Source organism: Topomyia yanbarensis, chromosome 2, assembly GCF_030247195.1.
Source record: "Topomyia yanbarensis strain Yona2022 chromosome 2, ASM3024719v1, whole genome shotgun sequence".
In the NCBI taxonomy this organism is placed as follows: Eukaryota; Metazoa; Arthropoda; class Insecta; order Diptera; family Culicidae; genus Topomyia; species Topomyia yanbarensis.
In genome coordinates, this window is record NC_080671.1 from 130,268,846 (window position 1) to 130,293,617 (window position 24,772).

A 24,772-nucleotide genomic window follows, 5' to 3' on the forward strand; every position below is an offset into this window, starting at 1 on the left:
TTTTTAATCGCATTAAGGGGGTCCTCTTATAAAATTGTGCAAATAGTACCTAATGTATGATAATTTTTAGGAAGTAAAATGACTTAGACATGTGCGCGTATTCTGAAAAATGTTTATTAAGGTTTCATATATAAAATCAAAATTTTCGAGCGCAAGGTGTAAAAAATTGCGTCCAAAATGGCGGCTCCAGCAAAAGGTGTTTTTCGAATCTGCATTCTCGTTTTTGAACCATTCAACCAATCAATTTCGTGTTTTGTTCGTCTACAAAATTGCAATGTTTTGACCATTAACAATTTTTTACAGTCGGCCAAAGTGGAAAAATCATGTGATAAAACGATACTTTATTTTCAAGTGGCCGCCATTTTGTTTCTATAACGAATTTTTTCATGTTTTTTAGGTTGGGACGCCACTATGGAATGTAATGTTCAAGATCGTTTTGGTTTTCTGCTTGTAGACGACGAATTGCGACCTGCATGGCGCCTGCAGACGAGTTCGGTTTTCAAAACACCTTTTGCTGAAGACTTCATTTTGGACGCCATTTTTGACATCTTACACTCGAAAATTTTGATTTTATAGATGAAACCCTAACAAAAATTTTGCAGAATAGCGCACATGTCTAAGTCATTTTACTATTTCAAAAAAAACCCTTAAGCAGCATGACTACCTGGAGTAAAACAAGAGTACAGTTGCAGTCTGTTTTTATTACTTGAAATTCACGAGTTTCTTTTGGCATAGCATCCTTGACCTATGCTGTGTGCTAACATAATCATATGTAGCCATCCTTTTGCAATTCTTGTTGTACATCACAAGAATTTAGAAGTGGTGGTCGCCACAAGTCCTTCGTTCTCTAATCGCGCCAGCATTGTTCGGAAAATATCCGGTGAAAACGGCAGTACCACGCCGCGTTGCTGAATTTCCCCTAAAATTCCAATCGTTGATAAATAGTCCATTAAAATTCAAATGAAATGCAGTTACCATCTAATATCATCTTCGTCGCAATTGCCGCTGGAAAACCGACAGTGACTGCCATCGCTGAGTGCCCGCCATTAATTCCTGGTTGTCCGTAGGCCACTAAATTGATTCCACGTTCTTCCCGCCGACCGTCGCTCCAGCGAATGCCAATATCATGTCGCAAAACAACCAAGTCACGTTCTTTATCACCTATTAATTTAATTTGACATTAGTCAGAAATAAAGAAATGCCTATACGAACAAAACCTACCAAAGGCTAACTTTTTCGACAAATAGTGACTAAGCGTATCAAGCGGCGATCCCATTTTTACAACTGGAATATCTTCCAATAAACCTAGCTCTTCGATCCCTTCGATGTTATTGACTCGCTCTGCCAATTTGTTCTTAAGATTTTCGTAGAAAATATCTTCATCAACTAGTCCCAGCAGGTTGATGATTAGCTGCCGCCAGGTAATCTCTGGTCCATGAGTGTGCAGCATCGGATGAGGATGTGGATCAATGAGTCCCAGTAGCTGCATTGGTTTAATTGTGTCTGAAAAACCTTTGTATCGAATGGTTCCCCTGAGAAGTGTATGGACATTTGTAAGTCCATACAAGGACTGATACTTTGTAGAATCACGGTTTGGGAAACCTTCTAGTGCAAAACCTGGTAGAAAATCCAAATCCCTAGGGGCCGTCATTAGATCTCCTCCTCCTGAAATTTCAACAACTTGACCCTTGCTTAAATACTTGGCTGCTGATAAAGTGTTGAGAAGAACCCCTCGAGGGGACCACGAAAACTTGTATCGAAGCGGGTTATCGGAATGCTCCGGGGCAGGAAGTCCCCCACAAAAACTGACAAATGATTCTATTGAACCACCCTTTTCCTCGACCTCTTGAATGCACTCCAAAGCTAGAAGGTGATCGATACCCGGATCTAGTCCAACCTCATTCATTAGTGTTACTCCAGCTTCTTTAGCCTTTTCGTCCAGATTTTTTATGTCATCATTCAAGTAACTGGCAGTGACAAGGTGAGTTTTACCAGCGACGCAGTGCTTAGCGATCAGTCCGTGCAGTGAGTAAGGCAATAGGGATACTACGATATCACTTTCCTCACAAAGGTTTTGCAAATTTGCGCTCTCGTCTTCCACGTTGACGTAAACCGATTCTATTCCTTGATAACGATGTGCCAACCGATCTGCTTCTTCCTTGATCTGAGATCCTACTTTAATACTAACGTTTGACTCGCGGTGTAGATATTCTACGAGAGGTGCAGAAACGAATCCTGCTCCTAGTACAAGGACGCGTTTTTTACTTGTACTACAACCATCAGCTTTGTGCCTGGATCTGTAATTACTTTCACGAAGCTCGTTGATATATTCATACGATGGCGTTAGCTTTCCGTTACTGCAGATTATCGCTCCTAGTACTGGTTGGCAAAAATCGTGTTCTTCCAAAGGTTTGGCGGCATTACTCTGTAAGATGTCCAAAGCATAGGGGTAAAGGAGGTCCCCGAAGAAATCGGTTGATTCTCTCGGGAGTTGAGTGGGCATGTTATCGATCGAGCAAACCAGTACACCCGGTCCCTTGAAGCTCTTCATATCCTTATTACGGTCGGCGTCATACAAACAGAATGGTGTATCGATGGTGGTGCACTCATTCATGAACTCGATGGAACCACCAGGATCTGCTGAAATATCACAGATTGCTAACATTCGATGCGGAAGAGCCGGTGCTCCCGAACTAGTTGGTAACCATGGTGTATTTGCGGGTCGTAGTAAGTTCTTAGCATCGGGGATGGTGATCAATTTTGGTGAACCTACAGCCCAATAGATACCGTTGACGATTACCGATGCGTAGGCTGCAACCTTTTTATTAAATGTTGAGATGTACCTCTCTGGGTATTGGTCGTACTCTACGGGATCGAATCCACCACCGTCGCTTCGCTCAAGATGATCAGCTCGACTCACCTCGCATGCATACAACTTGTTTTGACTACCATGCTCGGATACTTTTCGCAGTGCCTCCGTAGGGACGTATTCGATTGGGAGCTCTTGGAAAACTTCTTGAGCACCCTGGGACACATTACCGGATCCCGTGAATATGAACGTTAACGGTCCAATGGATTTGGGCATCATCCCGAGAGCAATTTCGTAGCCGCAATCTCGCACCGCTTGGCGTGCCATCGAAGAATTGCGATAATTGTGGGCTGGACCGATGTGCTTAAATAAAAAAGTTGTCATGTAATCATGGCAAAAGCATTGGATATTACTGAAGGTTACCATAAATGGAGTGTGATGTCCTAAGGCAAGAAGTCGCAAACCTAGACCGTGCAGTATGTTAACCATACCGGCCACACCAGCGTACTTGCCGAATGCTACCAATCGCTGACCGTTACGATCCATCAACTTCTCGTAGTCGATCAAACGAATGTTCTTCTCCAGGCAGGCGTCCAGCAGCGGCATATTGCACTCCTGTGCCTTGATAGTGTGGGAGAAGATACAGTAGGTTTTCTGCGGGATCAGTGCATCTACGGGAATTTGTTTGACGCCGAAAATAACGGATGCTTCGCTTATGTCCTCTTGGACCGTTGCACCGGCATTAAGATAGGACTGAAATTCAGAATTTTAAATAAAGAGAAGTTTTAGATATGTTGCTAAAATAAGTATTTCTAGTGGTGTTTTTGTGTTTACAGTGGCTACTATCGACTGACTATTACAGTTATAATTACATGAACAATTATAATAATGGTAATAATATATATTTCGAAATATCCCTTTAGTTATAAGTAACTGTTTCCCTGAAGCTAACGAAAAAAATAATTTAGCTCCCTTTTGTAATATTTGTTAGAAGAAACCTGAGCCAATTCGCAGTACGCAGATTATCACTACACTGACTGGTATACAACCGATGCAAAAACAAAAACGAACTTTGTAATACTCCAATAGTGCACTCTGCTACTTCAAAAACGTAAATATTATTCACTCGGTCAACGACTGTTGCGCATCAACCCACGTGATGTTCCATGTGCGCAATCACTTCAAAATATTTTGCGATGCAAATTGAGGAAATTGCGTTCATGCTTCACCTATGTGACGTGTATGTACTTTAAAGACGCCAAAACAGTTTTCGGTACCCACCATATCACTAAAAAAGAAGAAAAAAATTCGCAAATGCGTATGTCAAACAATGAGCAAGTCATTTAAAACATTATAACTGGCGCCAGTTTCAGGGGCTCGCAAGCGCTTATCAACCATTTTTTTAAGCTCATAGGTAGACAACAAGCATCTTACTCGAGCAGTCTTATCAGCTACACAATTATTTATTTGCTTTTCATTTGAACAACGCGTTGTTGACCATCTATCTCGCTTATCAATTCTTTCCAAAAAATCGGCCGACCTACTGCTGTTGACAAGTGCTACGGTGCTAATCGCATACAATCATGAAAGGAAAATTTATTGGATGAAGAATTTTAAGGGGATCGAGCAGTGTTATAATGGAGTTGTGGAACAAAAATAATAATGTACTATGAGAGGTTTTATGACGACTTATTCACTATGTCGTAAGGTTTTAAACTGAAATATATTGTCAATAAAACCATAAGAGTATTAAAAGCATTTTTGTAAAAAACGAGTTATATAAGATTGTATTGTGAAATGTGAATCACCCTTTCATTAAAAATGGCAACCAGCTTTGTTTAGAAAAATAACAAAAAAGAAAACAAAAACACCAAAACATGGGCGTAGCGTAGTTGGTAAATCGATTGCCTTGTACGCAGCGCACCTGGGTTCGAGTCCCAACCCCGCACATAGGGTTAGAAATTTTTCATGAGAGATTTTTCTAACCCGAAGAGGCGAAAGATCTTAAGGTTAAAACTTCTATAATCGAAATAAAAAAAATGGTTGTCCCATCTACAAGGCTCAATGAAAATGTAAATCTTGAACATCATTTTTCTATTTTTCGTTGTGGGACAGATATGTATTAAAGGATGAGTCAAATCATGGCGACACTTTCAAACTTACGTGACAAATCCATACTCAACCGAAATTAACCAAATATTGCATTGGTATATTGATTTTCTTTAGAGTGTATCGCTTACATTCGTTGTGCAGTGGTCAGTGAAATTCCAACATGCAAAATCATGTGTTGTCGCATAATCACCACACTTCTAAATTATCATGATCTCGAACTACAAAATTTTTAAAATAATGCATGGTCCCTGGCGGATATGCCATACTTTAGGGCAATCTTTTTGGTGACATTATCGATGTGAGACAGGAATGTTAACTTGTCTTCAATGATTAGGGACCATTCATAAATTACGTAACATGCTTTTACCGAGTTTTTTATTCAAAGGGATTTGTTACGTAATACGGCAGGGGGTGGTTAGAGAAATTTGTGACAATTTGTTACATGGGGTAGAGTGGATTTTGGATATTTTTGCGTTACGTAATTTATGAATGGAACCTTTTTCTAAGATATTTAAATTTACTAACGCGATCAAAAGTCTCACTATTAATTTGAGCATTAACGTCAGATCTATTTTCAGCAAAAATTATAATCATATATTTTATTTTAGCAACATTTAACTTTAATTGTTTAACTTTCAGTCAGCGAGCAAGGGAATGTAAGTTCCACAGCTGCTTGTATATTCGCCACATTCCATTTATATACATAATAAATAAAATGAGATATACGACAACTACCTTGCGGCACTTTAAGCGGATCACTGAAAGGACTAGATACAAAATCGTAAAAAATAAGTTAGTTATTGAATTTGCGTTTCGACTTCGTCTCATCAGAATCCGACACTAACTTAGTTAACGGACTAAGCTAGTGTCGGATTGACGCTAGCTCCAAAAAACGGAGACACAATTTGTGTTCCTGAGCAAACCCCTAGCCAAGCGTGACGTCCCGCAAAAAAGAAATTAACTTTAAACTGATGACAACTAATGAAATCGAAACATTTGGTTTGGCTTAGCAGGCCAATGCAAGATGCACTATGCTATATTTCTCATTAGTGGAGAACAATGTTGGTAAAAACTATTTTTTCTCCACGATTGTCGATGGTCAGATTTTTCGGTTTTCGACTGCATCTAGAATATGACTATCTCATTCGTTCGTTTGTTTGGGTAGTCTATGTTAAAAAGTGTCCTAAATTAATAGAAATACACTTAAGGGAGTGGACGGCTTTAGATGTTAAAAAAAGCATAGCATTAGAACCATATTTTCATGGTTTTTGGAAAAGGAAAGAAACGTCAGAGCTATTTGAAAACATTTGAAAAGCTAAAATAAAATTTTTCATTGAAATATTTCATAAAATGGCATAATTAAAAATTATTTCGATACTGTAATACTTAACTAGCGGGAAAAAGTGCAACTCGTAATTCTAGTGGAAATCAATGAAACAAAAAGATTTCCGATTTACGTTAGTATACCTTCTATTTGATTTTCCGTAGATTTTTTCTACAAATTACGCATTTTTGGAATGAATTTTTGATTTTAACGCGACACAGAAAAGGTTCAAACCGGTTTTCTGGTAATATTGTTTGTTAACCCATTCATGCCCATGTTGTTTGTGGACAACAACGTTTTTAAACAGCTATAACTTCTGATTGAGGCAAGATTTGATCACAAAAAAGGTAAGGCTAATAAATGTGACTATTGGCTTTCATTTGAGTATTAACAGGTACAAGGATTAGCTCTAGAACTGAAGTTATTGAAATTAGTCTGATTGAACTCCGATGGAGCAGTGCTGCCAGGGACAGTTTACGTTTGGCGACGAAAATTAATTTTCCATACAACTTCGTTATGTTGCAATATAAGTTAAAACTGATAAAGCTTATCAATTTAGACTATTTTTGGCTACGTTTTCCACGGAGTTGGACTATTGTAAATATTCTAGGAGAATTGTAGTGAGCATTGGAAGGTAAAAATTGAGCAGCTTCTAGCACTGCAAGGGAAGCACCTACCTTTATGGAAAAAGGTTTTACGAGTTTCATGACCCACCGTTTTCAAGAAAAAATAGTGTAGGGTTTCACACGCACTAGAAAAAAGTTGGGCATGAAAGGGTTAAAAACCTAAAAAAATCTAAAATTTATTCGATTTTGTATGGCAGGTCAGCGGATCGACAAAATTAAAAATGTTCATTATTTTCTCATACTAAGGTTGCAAAATTTTGTTAGGGGTTACACCAGTGTAGAGCCTGAAATATATCTCCCGTAATTTTTGATCTAGAGCCAAAAGCAGAAGTTTTTTCGTTTGCTTAGAACGATAGAAAGCGACGTACGTAGAATATCTTGATTTTTCGCGAAATGGCTCACTTTTTAAAAGTAAAACTCTGGAAAATCATAAAAATCGACACAAAATTCCTTATTTTAAAATTATACAATAAAAAAACAAAATCCTAAGTGCGTCGCTGGAGAAAGCAATTTTGAATACACTGTGAAAATTTGAGAATGATAAAAAATTATTGTTTTCGACCACCACAAAAAAGAGATTTCTAGATAAACGCTGTTAAAGATTTCAGTACACTCAGGGCAGGTATACCTAAGAGGCCTCGCGGCAAAATTGAAAATTTGAACATTTATATATTTTTGCACATTTTAGGCAAATGGAAAAATAGATTTTTAAAAACTCAAGAGTGGTGTGGCCCCTTAAAGAAACTTAGTTATAAGGGTGTGAATATAACAAAGTACTTGTGTGTATATTATAAAGTACTTTTGGTAATTTTTTACAAACGGAGTCCTTTGCTCCACAATGTAGTTGTTTTCGTCGCTTGCGGTGAACGCAAATCGCTCAACTGAAGAATATGGAGCTGGTTCAATAATGGTGACGATATTCCCTAAAAAATCAGGTATTAAGAGCTCTCTATTATTTTGAATTGGAATAAGTACCAATGGCGTAAATCAAACTCCTTTGTTCAATCACTACCTATTGTAAGTCCAACGGTATTGAAAATATGTTTCTCACTGTGAGATCACCTTTAGAAAAAGTCGATATCGAAATAATGGTGTTGTGGTAGCGTGTTGTCAATATCTGTTCTAGTTCTTTGAATTTTGAATTCGAATAAACGCTATTAAGGATATGTAATTTAAATATACGCAATAATTTTTTGGTCCAGCACAACATATATAGCCCCTTAAGGCAAAATCAGTGTTTCCATAAATAATGCATTGAATGAAGAGTTTATTTGTTTTATTCACAAAGCATTAGTAATAATAAGTAATAAGTCGATTTTCCGCCTATTTTAAAGGCTTTTCGCTTTACTTTTGATTCGATTTGACTTTCGAAATGTCTCGCAATGATGTTGCTCCATGCTAATTTGATCGATATAATATCCAAACAGGGATTTCTAAAACAGACCCTACACGAGCAGGAATATTGACAATAAATCATATATTGATCAATATATTGATGGTGTAAGGTCATCTTCAAAATACTGATTCTGTAGAATTTAAATGGGATTGATGAATTGAAGCAGTCTTGTCAATGTGTTTATTGACAATATTTCTGTCTCGTGTAGGGTTAACAGTTATAAGAAATGTTTCACCACACTGTTAGGTGGATTAAAAGCGTTTTTCCCAAAAAAATCGAGGTTACGAGCTCTAAAATTTGCAATAAATAATTCTTATCCGCGAAATAAAATTTGTACACAAAAAAGGAATCGTTAAGCTACGATCAAAATTAATTATGAACGATTCGAAAAAAGAAGATCGGTTGAGTAGTTGTTTGGCAATTGTGATCACGAAAAACCTATTATTGGAAAAACAACAGATATTCGGGTTTGAATAGATATTCGGGTTTTAAATTACCACTGCTCTTAGTAAATGAGGCGTGCTTCCCAGCGCTTCGATCGAAGTTTCGATCTATTGATCGGATCTCTATGCAAATTTGAGCAAATATTCTCAAGGAGTTGTAGCCTCAGATAGTTTTTTTTTAATTTTTTTTCCAAAACAAAAAAGGTATGTAACCCCTTTATCCAAAGAAAGACCGAAAATGGATTCAAAATATGTAGGGGAGACTGAGGAGACTTGATCCCCGGGGGGACTTGATCCCATCATTGTAACTCAAAGGCGGATCAGAATACATTAATCGAATATACTATAAAGTTGCGTAGTTTTATCTAAACATAAATTTCATTAACACAGAAAAAAGAAATTGGACTTTTGTGTAACCGAATTTTTACCGATTTAAAAAAAGTCTCAAAAGAACTGAAGAAGATTTATTTTTTAAATTTTCAAACTTTCATAAAATTGATAAAATCAGCCACTACATACTCTACTTTTGCATACAGACTTACAGGAGAATGTCAATTATATGAATACGTTATGATTGAGCTGATTCTTTTGTTCAACTATATTTTACTAAAGTTTGCTGAAATATATGCTATGGGTTCACTTGATCCCTTCAAATTCGTGGAGATTTGATCCCCTTCGCCATACTTCATACACACCACTGAAAATAACCAAATTCACACCAGAACAATTGAAGTCATTGTTCACATAAAAATATGTCAAAAATGAACACTTCATCGTAAAGAAACATAACTGTAATTGTTTACTACAGTATACGTAGCAATTATTCATCCCATATTTGACGTTCCTCAACCGTAATAAAGACAGCTTTCAAATAATTGCACGGAGATTTGGGGAATTCGTAAAAAAATCAGGTGAGAGATGCGTAATATGTAGTAACAAAAATAACAATATCTAATCATAACAATTTAATCAATACTACAATCCATTTATAAAATTGAATGGGTTAATGTACCCGTTTTTGCCCTATTAAGAAGGGTACCACATTATTACTACAATAATTTTATTATTTCAGCTTCTTTGATTTGTTATTAAGGTCCATTTTTTTATTTCGATTAGAGGTTTTAACGTTAAGGTCATTCGCCTCTTATTAAGAGCCAATATAATACCAAAATTGTCTTGAGAATGGTGAAAATCTTCTGTTTGAGCGCAGCAAAATCTCTAATCGAGTACCCCCATTATGGCAATACCATTTGAGTGAATGCGTTGAGCAAAGATGGCAGACGCTGCTCTAACCAAAGGCTTCAGATGGGTAGGATGATAGTAGAAACAGGGCAAAAATAGGCTTATTACCCTACATGCTATTTTAAACACGTTTTCATAAAGGAATCAAGTTTTTTTTATGATTATTAGTCATCCCTAGAAACAATATAAAACTACAAAAAAATACATAGTTTTTTATCATTCCACGGAGTTGGACTGAAAAATAAAAAAGGGGATCAAGTCTCCTCAGTCTCCCCTATTGATATGTTCGTAAGAGGAACACGGCCTTCCTTAACGCTTTTTTCTTTTGGTACTCGGGTACAGCAATTCGTGTCGCCACTTATGGGTTATGGTATTCTTCTGACAAATGCTATTTAAGGGTAAGCTGCGTTATATATGGCATGTTACTTGATTTAAAAATAACAAGCGTTTTCCGATTTTCTAAACTTTCCTTTGGTATGGAGATATTGTGAGGCACGATTGTGATTATGTGCAGATTAGCTTTCGAACAAGTTGTGCTATCTTGTGGCAGTGAAGCTGACGTAGTAGACCTGTTTTCAAATTACCACGATTCTCCAACATCGAATAGGATAATCAATAGCTGATCTAGATCTGCTCATTATTTTGCAGCATTTTTGAATGATATGACAAACAATAAATGAATAAAAATAATAAACAGAAAAAAATAAAATGGATGATTTAATATAAAAGTAAATGAAAATATTAAATCAGCCATGAATTAAATTAATAAAGTGAACTAAATTACAAATTGAATTAAAATAATGAAACGAATTAAATGATGAAATTAATAAAACTAATAAAATTGATTTATAAAATCACTTCATGAAACTAATGAAACTTAAATTAAATTTAAAAAATAATAAAGTGAACGAAGTTATTGAAATTAAGAAAAATCATTAAATGGATGAAATGGAAAATTAATGAGATTATTAAAATGAAAAATGTATAACATGAAACTTTTAAGAAAATGTTATAAAATAATGTGATGAGTAAGATAAATAAAATGAAAAAAGTGAAGCGAAGATGAATACAATCAAGAAAAAGGAATAAAAGACATAAAATGAGTGAAATTACTGAAATAAACAAAATAATAAAATAGATCAAATGAAGTAAAGAAATAATATGAATTAAATTAATTGAATGAATTAATTGAAAAAAAATAAATGAAATGTATAACAGCTATTAAGAGAGTGGGGGTAACTCAGACCCCTAGTTTTCTCAGAACATCGTAAGACTTCCTGACTGTCGTACATATTCATGAAAGCGCCATTCCGAAACATTAATTTTGACAGATAAATCTCATTCTGAGGTTGTTTTAGAAAGGAGATACAAGTTTCATTTTTTGCCATCTTCTAAAAAAACATTATAATAGCAAAATCGTAATTAAAATAGCAAATACTAGTGAAAAAATAATAGGTGAGTCTTTTGGACAGCTTGTTGCTCCTATTTTATGGAACGATTTTTGTTTCGGTGAAAATACAGATATTTTCACCACTTTTGTGCGAAATGAGCGTACGGGGCTATTTGGACAGCCAATTCCATCGACCACCGTTCAGCGGCTTGCGCACACGATTACCACGCCACAGCACAGAAAATATATGATGCGCCAATGGACAGCTGTAACTATCTAGACTAATTTTTTTTAACGCAATTTATTTATTTTTATGCTGTTTCATAATTCCATTGCAAATACTATTGACGGTCTGAATTTCTCCGGTTGGGAGGTCCGAATTTCCCCTACATTGTAAAAGGATGGAAAAACGTAGCTTTGCAAATCGACGCCCAGCTATGGAGTGGTGCAAATGTAGTTTTATAGTTACAAAATGTAGCTGAGGTTTGAAACTAACAATTAAGACCTTTGACCGAAAAAAATGTTTCAAATCTACCCACCTAAAAGGAAGATTTAGTAGGTAGGTCCGAAAAGCCCCGAGTTCCCCTAAATATGAAGCAAATACGATGAATTTGAGGGTCATCGTTTCATAAATCTCCTCTTTTTAGTGGATCTTGGCGAATATAGTTCGTACACGTATGAGTAAAATCTCGCTTTTCATCTTTAGGGAAGCGCAGGGCTTGAACATAATTTGTTACAGGATTCACATAATACAAACATGATTCAAATTTGCACACACCGATTACAATGATTAAATTCAATTTAATTTCAAAATTTCAGATTGATCTGGTTTTCGAAATATCATGCTTACTATAAACGGTAACAAAATACCTATAAGCATCTAGAAATAAAGGCAGTAGATTTTTTATTATTTTGCTCATATTTTTTTACATTTCTGTTAGCCTAGAAAATGTTTGAGGATGAGTTTATTTGAATGATTCAAAAAATTCCTTTTAAATGTAAGAAACCTGTGTTACTACCGTATTTTTGCTGATTGTATTTTGAACAAGCGCAATAAAAATATCACATGAGCTGGAAGAAATTCCCTCGGAACCCACAGCTTAAGCGGCCTTAGAAAGTTATTCCAATCTAAACTGCCTTATCAGAATGCACGTGTATTCAAGCATGCTGTCGCTAGCACGAGTGTTTATGGCTAGTGGTTACCTAGAATAGATTTGATTAGGAATGCGCAATCGACCTGCAGAAAATAATTTGATCTCAACTGTACCACCTACTGATCAACGAAACTATCCGATTTTTTTTTCGTACGTGCGTAACCGACTGACGACAACATGCCACAATTACTGCTTATCTTTTCCTCATTGTCATTGATAATATTATATGCTTATCAAACTGACCCCCAGCGAAGAACAATTTTCACACTCGCTAACTTACCTGCATCGGATAGGCCCGTCGGTTGGAGGGTTGGACTATCACCTTGACCCCCTGTTTTATTAGCTTTTTCACCATTGCTGGGCTGAAAGAGGCTCGCCGTTCCCATACGGATTGATCCTCACGGCGAATGGCGATCACCTTTCCCGTCTGCGAAACACAGTGATAGCGAAACTTGGTAAGACTTTTACACATGATCTTTTGATTGAATAAAAGTGATTAGCTAAAATGAAGCCCTGTTCCAGCAATTGTAGTTGTGAAAATATGTTTAAAGGACACGTATAACGTATAGCTATGGCGCACTGAAGACAGGATCTCATCTGTGACTCATCTTGGTTCAATCAAAACTTTCCACTTACATGTTTGCCCCGACTGAACAATCGCGGTGATAAGCTTTCCCGACATTTGATAATTCGAAACATGTTAACAGTTCAAGTGGTTTTACACAACTGACCGTAAAATGTACAAGAGATTCGATGTTCTACTGATAATAATTCGAATACCAGCACAATGAGACCTAAATTGAACGTAGAATTATACTATCAGTTGCAAAAGACAAGAGATTTGAGCTCGAACGATTCTTCGGAGTTCCTCTCGGGGTGTGGGAGATAAGGAGCCTCCCATGTGCAACTTTCAAGAGACCTGTCGTGTTTCTTATCAATCAAACCTTCTTTGCAAAATATTCTGACCGTCCGTAGGATACATCTATGTGATTTTGGTTCAGGATACTTATCGTAAGCTTACTAATGCAGATACACCTGGTGGTTGGTGGACTGGATCAACTAGTTCCTTTACAGTATTTGCTTTACAGGTTTACAGGTCATTGCATTTTGCAGCCATGCGAGAAAAGTATTCGGAGCAATTCACTACTTCGAAAATACAGTTTCACATGAAATATAATTATCACTTACACCAGTTCTACAGATAAATAATGAGCAAATTCATGTGGTCCGTCGGAACCAATAATTGTAGGGGAGACCGGGGCAGATTGATATACGGAGCACGTCAATTCAGTCAACATATATTTTATTCAAAACTTTATCGGAAAACGGAATCAAGTCTAGCAGAACATTCAAATAACTGTGCTATACCTCCCAAAATTCTCATAAATAGCGTCTACGACCATTGTTCATGGTATTTCGCAAGGAATTTCACGGGGAATTTCGCAAGGAATTTCACGCGGAATGTCACACGAAATCTCACGCGGTTTTTCGCAAGAAAATTCACGCGAAATTTCGCATGGAATATCGTGCGGAATTTCGCATGTAATTTCGCGCGAAATTTCGTGTGGAATTTCACGTGGAATTTTGCGCGGAATTTTGGAATCCCTCTCGAGATTTCGTGCGGAATTTCGCACGGAATTTCACTCGAAATGTCGCGCGAAATTTCGCACGGAGTTTCGCGCGGAGTTTCACGCGGAATTTCGCACGGAATTTCAGTCGAAATGTCGCGCGAAATTTCGCACGGAGTTTCGCGCGGAATTTCACGCGGAATTTCGTGCGGGATTTTGCGCGGAGTTTCGCACGTAACTTCATGCGAAATTTCGCTGAATTTTGCGCGGAATTTTGCCTGGAGTCCCGCGCGATATTTCGCGCGGACTTTTGCTCAGACTTGAGTAAAGCCATGTCAAGTGATCCTCGAATTTTTAGCAAAATCACCGATCTTCATGAGGTATATTTTATTGTATAGGGATTATGGTGATTAGCTTTTGGTATAAATATTTCGTTACAATTCCTTTTTTTCTTTAAGATATTAACCCTTAAACTTTGTTGCATGATTAAATTGAAAATTTTATATCTCAAAAACTACTAAAGATAATTCAATAAATTTTTGCACACTTATGGAATGATACTTGCACTATATTATAAAAATGTTTTTACTTTATAATTGTGTGAATAACGGTACTTTGCATCTATTTAAAATTTTCAATTGTATTTTTTCTTGTGTTCTTCACGCTACAAATTTTCAAAACGTATATCAAATTATGCGGCAATCTTTCATCTTTCATAATCTGTATTTATAATTTTTCATTTTTGTTTCTATCGAGAGTTATGGAGGATTTTGTAATAGTGCGCTCTTTCAACGCACGGCCCACCTTGATGCAGCCCGCGAGAACGTTCATATTGGCAACGTCGCTCGTCGCTACGTCAGAATGTGCATCGCGTGGAAAGTGCGCATCGCATGTCTAAAAGAAACCACATCTCTCTATTAGCGCAAAAGGGCAAACTTTTCTATGCGGATTATCGAAGGTGATTTTTTTCCGGATATTTTGAGATGCGTTAATTTTTTTAGACCGAAGTGCACAACAAAAATTATAGTTGTGTAATATATTTTTTATTTTTATAATTTAACGTTACTAACAATTAATATCTTTAAAAACACTTTTGTTAGTCAAAATACATCTACGTTATATTCAAATTCATTTTTAGTCTGCAACATTAATATATGAAAATGGAAAATCTTTTGTCAACAGCATTTTGTTTCACGTTTTTTTTTCACCGAGTGATATTACCTTTAAACAACGATGTGTCTTGTGAAAAAAGTTTACATAAAATCTGTTGTTCAATCGCATCGATGTTGGGGTTTTTTATCAATATTGCTTCTGTTAATTCTGTTAATTGGTGGTTCTCTAAGTTCTGGTAAGATATTATTTACTTTATCGAATTTCAATAAATCATCTACGATCTTTATTTCAAAATCATCGTTACAGTTTTCCGCATGTACCTGTTGAGTCATTGAATATTCCAGTTCCATTACTTTGGCAAACACTATAAGAAGGAAAATTAAACGTGTAAATTTTCCTATATTTTAAACGCGTTATAGAGGAACCCATTACTATAGACATGGGATGTAAAATTGAAAATTTAACGAAAGTTTTGTTTTGTTCATGTCCATATTTATTTTCGTTGTATTTTTTGCGCCCATTACGACATATGCTACACATGTGTTGACCAATATAATTTTAAATTTATCACTCCACATGGATGCCACAAAAACAAGATACGACGAACATACTGATGAAATTTTTTAACGGAATACATCATTCGTCTGATCGACCCATATTTATAACATAAAACAATCGAATGTTTTTTGAGCAAATATTGTCTATCTTCAGATAATATAGCATTTCGTCGAGTTGTCTCTATATGGGAAACACTCAAGTGCGATCGAAACAAAAACAAACGTCAAAACGTTTTCTCACTCGCACTGATGCAAATCAAATGAGCGCGTAATTTAACGCACGACCTAATGGCGCATGGCTGAAAAGTCGCAATGTGGATTTAAGAAAAGATTCGCAATATACCGTGCTACCTCTCAGACGAACCAACTGAAAAAAAAACGTGGTGAAGTATGTCAATTTACGAAAAATATGTCAACGCAGGTTAAAACATGCCCACTGCTCAACTTTGCTCATCGGATGGCAACATCCGAGCGCGCTTGTCCGAGGTATTGAGTGACAGAAAATTAAATAACTCCTGAACAATATAATAACGCTAAAGAGCATGCAAATTACTCAGAAAACATTCACTTTCAATTATCCACAAAGAAAAGCTTGTCTTTTTGCTTTAATCTCAGAGATGCCAATTTTGAACATGAGATACGCTCCTTCAAAGCGATGCGCATTAGGACGATGCGACGTGCGGCGTTGATAATATGTACGTTCTCGCGGGTTGCATCAAAGTGGGCCGTGCGTTGAAAGAGCGCACTGTTACAAAATCTTCTATAACTCTCGATAGGAACAAAAATGAAAAATTATAAATACAGATTATTAAAGGTGAAAGATTGCCGCATAATTTGATATACGTTTTGAAAATATATAGCGTGAAGAACACAAGAAAAAATACAATTGAAAATTTTAAATAGATGCAAAGTACTGTTATTCACACAATTATAAAGTAAAAATATTTTTATAAGATAGTGCAAGTATCATTCCATAAGTGTGCAAAAATTTATTGAATTATCTTCAGTAGTTTTTGAGATATAAAATTTTCAATTTAATCATGCAATAAAGTTTAAGGGTTAATATCTTAAAGAAAAAAAGGAATTGAAACGAAATATTTATACCAAAAGCTAATCACCATAATCCCTATACAATAAAATATACCTCATGAAGATCGGTGATTTTGCGAAAAATTCGAGGATCACTTGACATGGCTTTACTCACTTTCAATACACGATTCTGGATGTAGTAGGCTGTATTTAAAAGTCAATCCGGAAAAGCTCGCATACATGCTTGTTTGCTCCCTGTTTTGATTTGAATTCGGGGATATTAGATGATTGAAATAGTGCAAATCGGCCATAAATATTTCATAACAATGGAACCTACTACAGCGTAGTGAATAATTTGGCATATATTTAATCAAATGTTTGATTCACCGTTAATTGCAGTCTCAAAAATACATAACAATGAATCAGTAAAAAATATTTGGCCAATTTGGACTAACAATCGGTTCCAGTCACTTCGGGGAAAATAATTCCAAAAACTGAAGTGGAAGGATTTAGGCAACGCATTGAATGCTCTCGGGGGTGCAGCAAAGACACATGAACAATAAAAACTTTCATGGCGAGAACTCAAACAGAAAACTAAAACCAAGGTGTTGGCAATCCAAAATCGATAGGGTTGAGAAAATGGATACTTGAATGGCTGGCGTCCAAAAGGGGCTAACCCACATTTTGCATTTTTTACTGGAAAATGGAAAAACTTCCGCATTTCCAAAATAACATTGTTTTTATTGTAAATATACATTATTTTATTAGTAGTTCATTGACTCATGTTGTCTAGAAAAAATAAAATCATTACATGTACTACTTTTCAATTCACGAGCAATTTCGTAATTTGGGGGCCTCACCCAGGGGGTATCTAGAGTCCAAAAGGGGCTAACTCACAATTAACACATCCTTATCTTTAGTTTTAGAATTATGGTCCTACCAAGCCACGGCTGCTTCAGGAAGTATCTTCATTGGTTCAGGAATGCAACGTCACCATTGTGCCCGGAGTGTGAGAACGTCGAGGAGACACCGGAGCATGTGGTCTTCGAATGTCTGAGGTTTGAAGTGGCGTACAGGGAGCTACTTAAAACGGGAGAACCGGACATCAACCCGGATAATGTAGCCTACACACTCAAATTAGATTTTGCAGTTCGGTAATTCTTTTAACGAAAGTTTCAGTAAAGATCAAAAGGTAACCGGTTTTTCGGTTAACTTGATTTATTTGACAGAAAACACGTCAAATTTTACCGAACGGTTTGTATATACAAACGGTTCTACCAAAATCGGTTATTGAAAATACAATTCATTCGGTAATATCGCATTATTCCCGTATCCGGTATAAAAATACCGAACGTAGGGTAAAATTATCTCTTCATTACGGTTATTCATGAAAATTAACTGTCAAATCGCGGCCATTTGTAACTTTGTGAAGTGTTTGGCAGAAAATTTTTGTTTATTCTTTTGTGAAAAAAAATTATTTTTTGAATAAAAGATTATCGTTTAAGGAAATTTCCGGTAAGCATTTCTTTAGCTCAAACGAAATGCATTGGAACGCCAGCTATAGCGACCGATGAAATCCAGCCATTATACATCCTCTGCCGCTGCCATTCCAATGCATTGCGGCGCATAGATCTTCATTGATCGCAGTTGAAAATCTTTCTACTATCGAAGAGCTAGTTTCCATTTTTCGATTGAAGTGTCATTCAAGCTACAATAAAAGTATAAAAGTTATACATAGTTTTTTTTGTAAATAAATCCGAACCATTTTTTAATAATTGAGTTGAATTCAAAACAATGAATGTACCGATAACGTCCGGTAACATTTGTAATAAAATTACCGAACTATTCGCTAGTTTTTGACAGATCCGAAAAAATCTTCATTACCGAACGCTCTGTAACTGGTTAAATTACCGAACTGATTACCGAACGTTCAGCTGTTGAAAGTTCGGTAAAAAATTACCGAATACTGCGAAAGTGTGCAGAATCACAAGCGACGTAAAGACGTGGAACACAGTAAACAGAGTTATGATGTAGATTATGACCGTCTTACAGCGGAAACGGCGTGATGAACATCGAGCAAACGGTTTCGGGATAGCAATCACCGCCAGGGAACTCTCCGAATAAGCTAGATCCACCGCCGAGCACTAGTCGAGTAGACTGCTACAGAGCACCGAGTATGAGTCGTCAAAACGCCAGCGAACCGGACGTCACGCTACATCCGGAATCGTCAGACCGACCACGGCACCTCACCGGTTGTTCCGATAGAAAAATAGCGAAAACCAAAGAAGAATCGGTATTAGGAGATTTTTTTCGCCAGAGTAAGCTAGATTCACCGCTGGGGACTAGACTGAGTAGACCGCGACGAGACACCTCCAGTCGCGGGTCATCGGGGCACCAGTGAACCGGGCGCCCTGCTTCACTGGAATCGCCGGACTGACCTCGCCACCTAGCTGATTGGCTCGATTTTGGGAGAACTTCTCTCGCCGGGGAACTCTCTGGCGGAGTAGGTCAGGTCCATCGTCGGGGACTAGACCAAGTAGTTCGCTAACAGGTCGAGGAGGCTCATCAAGGAAGTAGTGCTAAATGGCCCAAGAAGAAAACTAAAGGGCTTAAAGGAGTTGCGACGCTAAATGACACCGGTTACGGAGCCAAAGGGCTCAAGAAGTTGTGGTACGGAAACCAAAGAAGAATCGTTATCGGGAGAACTTCTTTCGTCGGGAAACTCTCCGGCAGCGTACAGTCAGATTCACCGCCGAGAACTAGACTGCGTAGACCACGACGAGATACCGCCAGTCGCGCCGAGGCTCCAGCAAATCGGACGCCCTACTCTACCCGAATCGCCGAACTGATCTCGGCTCCTAGCTGGTTGACTCGCTTTCGAACTTCTCTCACCGGGGAACTCTTCATCGGAGTTGGCTAGATCCATCGTCGGGGACTAGACCGAGTAGTTCGCGAACAAGTCGGAAGCTCAACGAGGAAGTGGTACTTTATGGCACAAGGCAACTGAAGGGCTCAGCAAATTAGACAGTTTGAAGTTTACCGCCCAGATTGTCCTCGTAGGGGGAGAACACTAATTCTAGACTCACAGCTAGCTTTCCTACTACCATACAGAAATTGCCACGTTGTGTGGATGGTCGAAAACTGGTAGTGTGTCGGATGGGTGCTGTAACGCTACTGAAAGAACTAGTTGGATAGGAGTGTGTGCTGTGCACATAAAAAATCTCTTCCCGAAGGTAATTCCGGGGAGGAATCAGGTTCCGCACAAGATTAGTTGTATTTACGGGTCAGATAACTACCCAAACCCGTTCCCTGAGTTGTTGGTTTTTGTACATTTTTTTCCTGCTCAGAATGTTTTTGAACATTTGTTCATATAAATACAAAAAATATTCATATCCCTCCGAAATTTATTTTTTTTTGCCCACCCAGGAGACCTGATCAGGTTATACCAAACAACGATATTGTCGGTGATGGAGTACGGGTGTTTCTGTTTCCGCTCCGCTGCGAACATACACTTCATCAAACTGGAGAGAATCCAGTATCGTTGCTTGCGCATTGCCTTGGGTTTCATGCATTCGACCCATACGATGAGTCTCGAAGTGCTGGCGGGCGTTCTTCCGCTAAAAAATCAATTTTGGGAACTCTCATATCGATTGCTCATCCGATGCGACATTCTGAACCCGTTGGTGATTGAAAACTTCGAGAGGCTCGTCGAGCTTAATTCTCAAACCCGATTTATGTCCTTGTACTTCGACTACATGGCACAGAGCATTAATCCTTCTTCATATACTCCCAACCGCGTTCGTTTCCTAGATACTTCTGATTCTACTGTATTCTTCGACACATCCATGAAGGAAGAGATTCGTGGAATCCCGGACCATATGCGCCCGCAAGTGATCCCCAATATATTTTATAATAAATTCCGAGAAGTCGACTGTGACAAAATGTTCTACATTGACGGATCGAATCTCGATGGGTCCACTGGCTTCGGTATCTTCAACAATACTATCACCGCTTCATTCAAGCTCAATGATCCCGCTTCAGTTCACGTCGCAGAGTTAGCTGTAATTCAGTACACCCTTGGGATCATCGACACTCTGCTCACAGATCACTACTTCATCATTTCGGACAGCCTCAGCTCTATCGAGGCTCTTCGTTCGATGAAACCCAAAAAGCAATTCCCATATTTCCTGGGGATGATACGGGAGTCCTTGTGTACGTTATCTGAAAAATCTTATCAGATTACCTTTATTTGGGTCCCCTCTCATTGCTCAATCCCGGGCAACAAAAAGGCCGACTCATTAGCAAAGGTGGTCGCATTAAATGGTGACATATACGAAAGACCAATCTGCTTCAACGAATTTTTTAGTATTTGTCGTCAGAGGACACTCAACAGTTGGCAAACCTCGTGGAGCAATGGTGAACTTGGACGATGGCTACATTCGATCATCCCAAAGGTATCAACGAAGCCTTGATTCAGGGGGATGGATGTGGGTCGGGATATTATTCGTGTAATGTCCCGACTTATGTCCAATCACTACACCTTAGATGCGCATTTGCGGCGTATTGGGCTTGCGGAGAGTAGTCTGTACGCTTGTGACGAGGGCTATCACGACATCGAGCACGTTGTCTGGGTATGCGCCGGGTATTTGGACTCCAGGTCTCAGTTAAAGGATTACCTTCGGGCCCGAGGTAGACCACCCAATGTCCCAGTCCGAGATATGCTGGCAAATCGTGATTTCTCCTATATGTCCCTTATTTATACTTTCATAAAAAACGATAAATATCCCAATTTAGCCCCTCTCTTTTTATTTCTCGTTTTTAGAAGTTTCCTCCTGCCTTGTGGAACCGATCAGCTCCAGACTGCCACTATATAACCGCCGTCGCCCTTACCACTACGGAAACTGAAGCGAGAGCGACTCGAGGTCCGATGACTTTGGAAGGATTCCCCGCGGGTCCGAAGAATACCATCCGCCAATCCGACCTACTAGACTGAGGCGCTAATTTGTTTAGCTGATCTCCCGTTTGCCCGAAAGTTGCAAGTTTTGCTCTTCTCTCCCGGTCACCATCTACGTCTTCTCTCCCCTGTCCTTGATACAACTGCTTCTACACCGATTTTGGAAATAAGTCCCCGTCTGAATATCTTGACCAAGCATAAGTCTCCGATAAAAAAATCAAATTTGTATTCCGTATTCCTAGTTTTAAGATAGTTGTAATTTTACCTCTTTGTTAAAACTATTGTCCCCCATCTTGTAAATAGAATTGTATCCCTAGTTTAAAAACACCTGTGAAATTTTTCATAAATATTTGTTCCCCCTTTTGTGTACCTAACTATATTGTTAGTTTTAAGATAACTGTAAATATGTCCTAAAAAAAACTATTACTATTGAATTCCTTGTTTTAAAATTTTTCATTAAAAAAAAATTTCAACATTGTAACCTCCTAGTTTTAAAATATCCAAAATGTAAAAACAAAAGGATTTGGCACCGCCAAGCTAACGCATTTGTGCCTATCAAATAAACAAAATGAATAAAAAACCTGTTTTAATCCACCTAGCGGTGCAATTGTGCCTTTCTCATTTCTCTAAACTATGGCACGGAGACTTTTTATGTTCAACATAATCGTGGAAATGTCCATTACATTCTTAGTACACTTTGCACTTATACACAATGGCATGCCAGCCACGAACTTGATGAGCTACGTGTCAACGGTGAAACACTTGAAACAAAAAAATATCATACTTCATTAGCCTAATCAGCATTAGATCAATGTTATCTGCTTGCTAACTCATTTTGTCATGCGGGGGTGGGTATGTGAGGAGGGCGAAAGTCCCATGAACGAACGACTCCTCAGCTTAAATTGGTATGCTTTGTGATATAGTGGTGGTTTAAAGATGATGGGGTTGAAAGGGAGGGGTATGAGGGCTGGATGGGGTGGTGGTCTGAGGGGTGATTTAAGGAGATTTTTAAAGGAGGGGCGCGAACAGTAGAGGGGGGTGTAACCCCTTCTCCGTATACCATCAACTACGCCCCTGTTAATATCCAGAAACCCTAAACGAGTCGAAAAAAAATTTGGCCGGGATTAGGTTGACGTTTTTCAGAGTGATTGCATAACCTTTCTATATGAGAAAGGCAAAAATGTGCCAAAATCCAAAAAAGTGAATCGTAGTCAAATTTTTTTTTCGAGTTTGCATCAAATCTCGACGTTTCATGCACCTTGAACACATTTAGCATCAAAAATAAAAATTCAGTTTTTAATTTTTCCTATAGTTTATATGAGAAATTTCTGTGTGGCCGCACTCTGAAACCCGTAATTCCGGAACCAGAATTCCGATCGATCCAAAATTCAATAGCAGCCGATAGGAAGGTTGCACCTTTCATTTGAGACTAAGTTTGGGCAAATCGGTCCAGCCATCTCTGAGAAAAATGAGTGACATTATTTGACACATACGCACATACATACACACACACACATACACACACACATACACACACATACATACATACACACACACATACAGACTTTTTCCGATCTCGACGAACTGAGTCGAATGGGATATGACACTCGGCCCTCCGGGCCGGGATTAGGTTGACGTTTTTCAGAGTGATTGCATAACCTTTCTATATGAGAAAGGCAAAAATGTGCCAAAATCCAAAAAAGTGAATCGTAGTCAAATTTTTTTTTCGAGTTTGCATCAAATCTCGACGTTTCATGCACCTTGAACACATTTAGCATCAAAAATAAAAATTCAGTTTTTAATTTTTCCTATAGTTTATATGAGAAATTTCTGTGTGGCCGCACTCTGAAACCCGTAATTCCGGAACCAGAATTCCGATCGATCCAAAATTCAATAGCAGCCGATGGGAAGGTTGCACCTTTCATTTGAGACTAAGTTTGGGCAAATCGGTCCAGCCATCTCTGAGAAAAATGAGTGACATTATTTGACACATACGCACATACATACACACACACATACACACACATACACACATACACACACATACATACATACACACACACATACAGACTTTTTCCGATCTCGACGAACTGAGTCGAATGGGATATGACACTCGGCCCTCCGGGCCGGGATTAGGTTGACGTTTTTCAGAGTGATTGCATAACCTTTCTATATGAGAAAGGCAAAAATGTGCCAAAATCCAAAAAAGTGAATCGCAGTCAAATTTTTTTTGACATTAAAAATGTCTTACTCCACTATCTGGGGCTAGGTGTCATTCTAAAATCTAAACTATCTCCCATGTAACGAAACTATGTAAGGTTTGCACGCTTATAACTCCGATATTACTAGATGGATTTTAATCATTCATACACCAACCGATTCAGAAACACCTAACTTAAATATTGGTAATAATTTAATATCTCCCCAATAAAAGTAGACTTTTGGAAATTGGTAAAATTAAAAAGTTCACGAAAAACGGGAAAATTACCATTCGTGAGGCAGATTTCTCAGACACAGCCGTCAAAAGAGGGCAGCTTAGTGACTCAATGAAAGACGAAAAGTCATAAATAGAAGCGACGCATGTCCGTTTAAATCAGTTGTTGCTCTTGTCTCATACGAACAACATCGTCTCCGGGCGATGCAATAAGCGCTATCGATTTTCGGCAACGTTGGCATTTGCACACACTCGCACCTATGTGACTAAACCATATACGGTTAGTTTATAAATAGAGGTGACGCGTACCCGTTTGAATCAGTTTTTGTTCTTATGTCGAACGGGTAAGATCATGGCTGCAGCGTGTGGGCACTACAATAAGCGGTAGACGCTATGCATTTTCGGCAGCGGTGGCCGTGTGCGGATTTTTCGGGTACCAGCACGGTGTCACAGAATGATTTGCAAAGTGGGTGGGTGGGGTGGTTTGGATTTAATTCAATACGGTGTGTGCTGCTTAAGAGTGTTGCGTTTGAATAAAATATATTTATTTTTATGCATGCGTGTGCGTTGTAATTTGTTAATCCATGTTTACGGCGCATTGTAGCTGCCTAGGGTAAAGAG

General features: G+C 38.0%; 1 protein-coding gene across 1 annotated transcript; it reads right to left on the reverse strand.

The window, feature by feature from the left end:
- Positions 1–681: 681 nt before the first annotated feature.
- Positions 682–13,245, reverse strand: LOC131681303 (alpha-aminoadipic semialdehyde synthase, mitochondrial). The gene is made up of 6 exons (XM_058962036.1): positions 13,133–13,245; positions 12,777–12,923; positions 3,233–3,562; positions 1,222–3,172; positions 976–1,161; positions 682–919 (listed from the first exon to the last, which is right to left on the reverse strand). Exons 1-6 carry the CDS (start codon positions 13,193–13,195, stop codon positions 804–806), a joined length of 2,793 nt encoding a protein of 930 aa, XP_058818019.1. The 5' UTR covers positions 13,196–13,245; the 3' UTR covers positions 682–803.
- Positions 13,246–24,772: the final 11,527 nt, after the last annotated feature.

What these genes read in the sequence shown, in the direction of transcription:
- LOC131681303 (XM_058962036.1), bottom strand. Translation starts at nt 13,195, where the DNA reads ATGTTTCGAATTATCAAATGTCGGGAAAGCTTATCACCGCGATTGTTC. An exon ending in TGTTCAGTCGGGGCAAACAT is followed by an intron (nt 12,924 to 13,132) that starts GTAAGTGGAAAG and finishes TGTGTTTCGCAG; the next exon opens with ACGGGAAAGGTGATCGCCAT. An exon ending in GTCGAAAAAGTTAGCCTTTG is followed by an intron (nt 1,162 to 1,221) that starts GTAGGTTTTGTT and finishes TTAAATTAATAG; the next exon opens with GTGATAAAGAACGTGACTTG.